This window comes from Trachymyrmex septentrionalis, unplaced genomic scaffold (genome assembly GCF_001594115.1).
Source record: "Trachymyrmex septentrionalis isolate Tsep2-gDNA-1 unplaced genomic scaffold, Tsep1.0 scaffold107, whole genome shotgun sequence".
Taxonomy (NCBI): domain Eukaryota; kingdom Metazoa; phylum Arthropoda; class Insecta; order Hymenoptera; family Formicidae; genus Trachymyrmex; species Trachymyrmex septentrionalis.
In genome coordinates, this window is record NW_017304196.1 from 58,402 (window position 1) to 61,077 (window position 2,676).

At 31.6% G+C, this 2,676-nt stretch overlaps 1 protein-coding gene across 1 annotated transcript in view; it reads left to right on the plus strand.

Moving 5' to 3' along the window:
* The window catches only part of LOC108745890 (angiogenic factor with G patch and FHA domains 1), a 13,187-nt gene extending 10,783 nt beyond the window's left edge, over window positions 1-2,404 (plus strand). Inside the window, exon 7 of the mRNA XM_018482298.1 lies at window positions 2,160-2,404. Within this exon, the coding sequence (XP_018337800.1) occupies window positions 2,160-2,294 (135 nt within the window). The 3' untranslated portion in view covers window positions 2,295-2,404. The remainder of the gene's footprint in view (window positions 1-2,159) is intronic.
* Window positions 2,405-2,676: the final 272 nt, after the last annotated feature.

Sequence of the window (2,676 nt, forward strand, 5' to 3'; positions counted from 1 at the left end):
TCGGCGGTCGACCGACGGTCGATGGTCGATGGTCGACAGTGCCAGACATACAGCGTTGTAAACGAGCAAAGTTTCGAATCCAATATGCGCTGTCCAGCACGGATGCTGGAACCCATATTCAAGCTGTCAAGGTGCAGCGCACGTGCATCCACATCGCTTCCCGGTATGGCAGACGGGTAAACCGGGACAAACTTTCGAACTGGCACAGACCGTCTGGCACCCTACCACTGTGTCTCAGAGAACCCGCGAATTCCTAATATGTTATTGTACGTCGGTACTGTTTTGTTCGCACAATCGACTACAGTGGTGTCTGGGTTCTCGACCTAGGAATTTCCTTCCTTTCTATTAAGCGTAATCAAAAGTCTCTCTACTAAATGTCAAGTATAGTAGTATTACATTAATCGCATAATTATATTGTATTCTTTCTTTAAACATAAAATCTTATCGTATACGAAAGCCTCTAACAAATGTTTACAGTATTTTGTATGTGCTGTAACATTCACATACATTTTCTCACAAACTCAACACATTGTCCTAATGTATCGATTGTTTGACCATGCAATCAAAATTTAAGTTTCATGTTTTTGTATATTGAACATATATGTCTGGACTTGAACGATGAATTAAGAAAGAGAGAGAAGAGTGAAAAGATATATTATCTACACTAATTGATAATCACGACATATTGCCTTCGCTTAATTATATTCAGTCGATTGATGTAGATCATTTGCTTATTTTCTATTTTTAACTTCTCTTCGCGCTAAATAAGATTGTATCCATTCATATAATAGCGACATAGCATCTACATCATCCAATTGAGAAATTCGTAATTTTTTGCTAAATTCAAAATTCTAATTTTATGTGCATCATTTCTTGAAGTCTATTTGTAAAAATTGTTCTGTTAATTCATGCAACACTCAATAAATCACACTCATAAAAGAAAGGAAAATAAAAAAGTATATTCTCTCAATTTAATAAATAATTTTATTTTTATCTTGATTTTGTTGTGAGTATGTAACTAGAGTCTGTGGATCAGAATTCTGAGTCATGGATCTGCAGTATCACTGGCTATTATTGCTAAACTATTTTAACTTCCCTTTTCTAATGAATCTATGAAATCTGGATCATACCCGTAGTGCTGCGATTGGACAAAATAATTTAATGATTCAAAGATGGTATCCGACGAGACATTGTTTAATGAATATTTTATACTGTTCGCTTCTTCGGTATAGTTTACTATAGAGCTTCTCCACTTTCTCTCTCTCTCTCTCTCTCTCTCTCTCTCTCTCTCTCTCTCTCTCTCTCACTCATTCCAAATAACGATCATTATCAAGATCAATAATTGTCTTGTTTATAAGTTTCGAAATAGTTTTAATTCAAACGCGATATAAGTATTTAAGAACATCCTTACTCGAAAATTGATAATCGAAAACAAAGTGTCGATTTTATCTGTGTCTATGTTTGCGATGAGTTGTTGGTAGCTGATTAGTGTTCAAAAAATTAGAAAATTAAAATAAATGGATACATATTTGCTAATTAACGATTACTCACTGAGCTAAACACAAATCTCTACAAATTCTCTTCTTTCGTTTGAAGCTGTGTCCTAGAAATCACTATACCAGTGTTGAAAATTTATAGTATACGTAACATAAACTATACATTTCCAGGGCTGGTAATAAATTTTGGAACACAGCCTGAGACAAAGCGAAACAAAAAAGAAAAAGAAAAATGAAGAGTGAACTGTAATACGTGCATGCGTGTTATGTATTATCTAAACAGTTTAACAGATACATCATTATATGCTATCATTAATGAGGAAAAAACCAGATATGAACTTTTTCGTTTCTAGGCAACTCGTAAGATCGATCGAGTATAATGGTTATATTTTATGTGCTCTACAATCATTATCTTATTTAGAAAAATTGGCCCAAATACAGCTAAAGAATTATACATATATTATATAAATTCACAACACACATATATAGTTTATCACAGATTTTCTATAAAACTATGATGGACTTAAAATATGATTTTTATATTGGCAATTACATCTTTAAGAATTCACGAAAACTATTCAAGCTATACAATTTCACATATTTTATTTAATATTTGGAAAATCACATATGTTGTAATAAAAAAAATTGCTATTTCTGTTATAGTTACTTATCACCTGCAATCACAACAAAGTTGGTCTTGGATCAAAGAGGACGGACGTCGAGTTAGATTCCAATATGGAGAAGAAACAGGCAGTTTGGCGAAAAGCACAAAAACGTTATAAAGAAATATTGGATTAACTTTTTAACAAATAAATTAATTTACAGCAATAAACTAGTTCAATAAAGTTATCTAGTCGCATATTATGAAAGAGATCAAATTTTGTTTTCAAATTAAAAAAGGAAAATTTATTATTATTTGTTTACTATCCCGAATGAGAAATATCAAAAACTTTTCAAAACAAATTTAATAATTTGGGATTAAGAAAAATAATTTTGTAACAAAATGCAAAATGCAGTGCAATTGATGCATGTAGGGTAAATCACATTTAAATCTACATCAAGAGAAGTTAAGAGAAGATTTTCTATCTCATTTTTCATATACATATTTGTTGAATATTATGTAGTATTACTGATAATTAACTTGATTTGAAATTTCTACCGCGAAAAATATTTATTACTG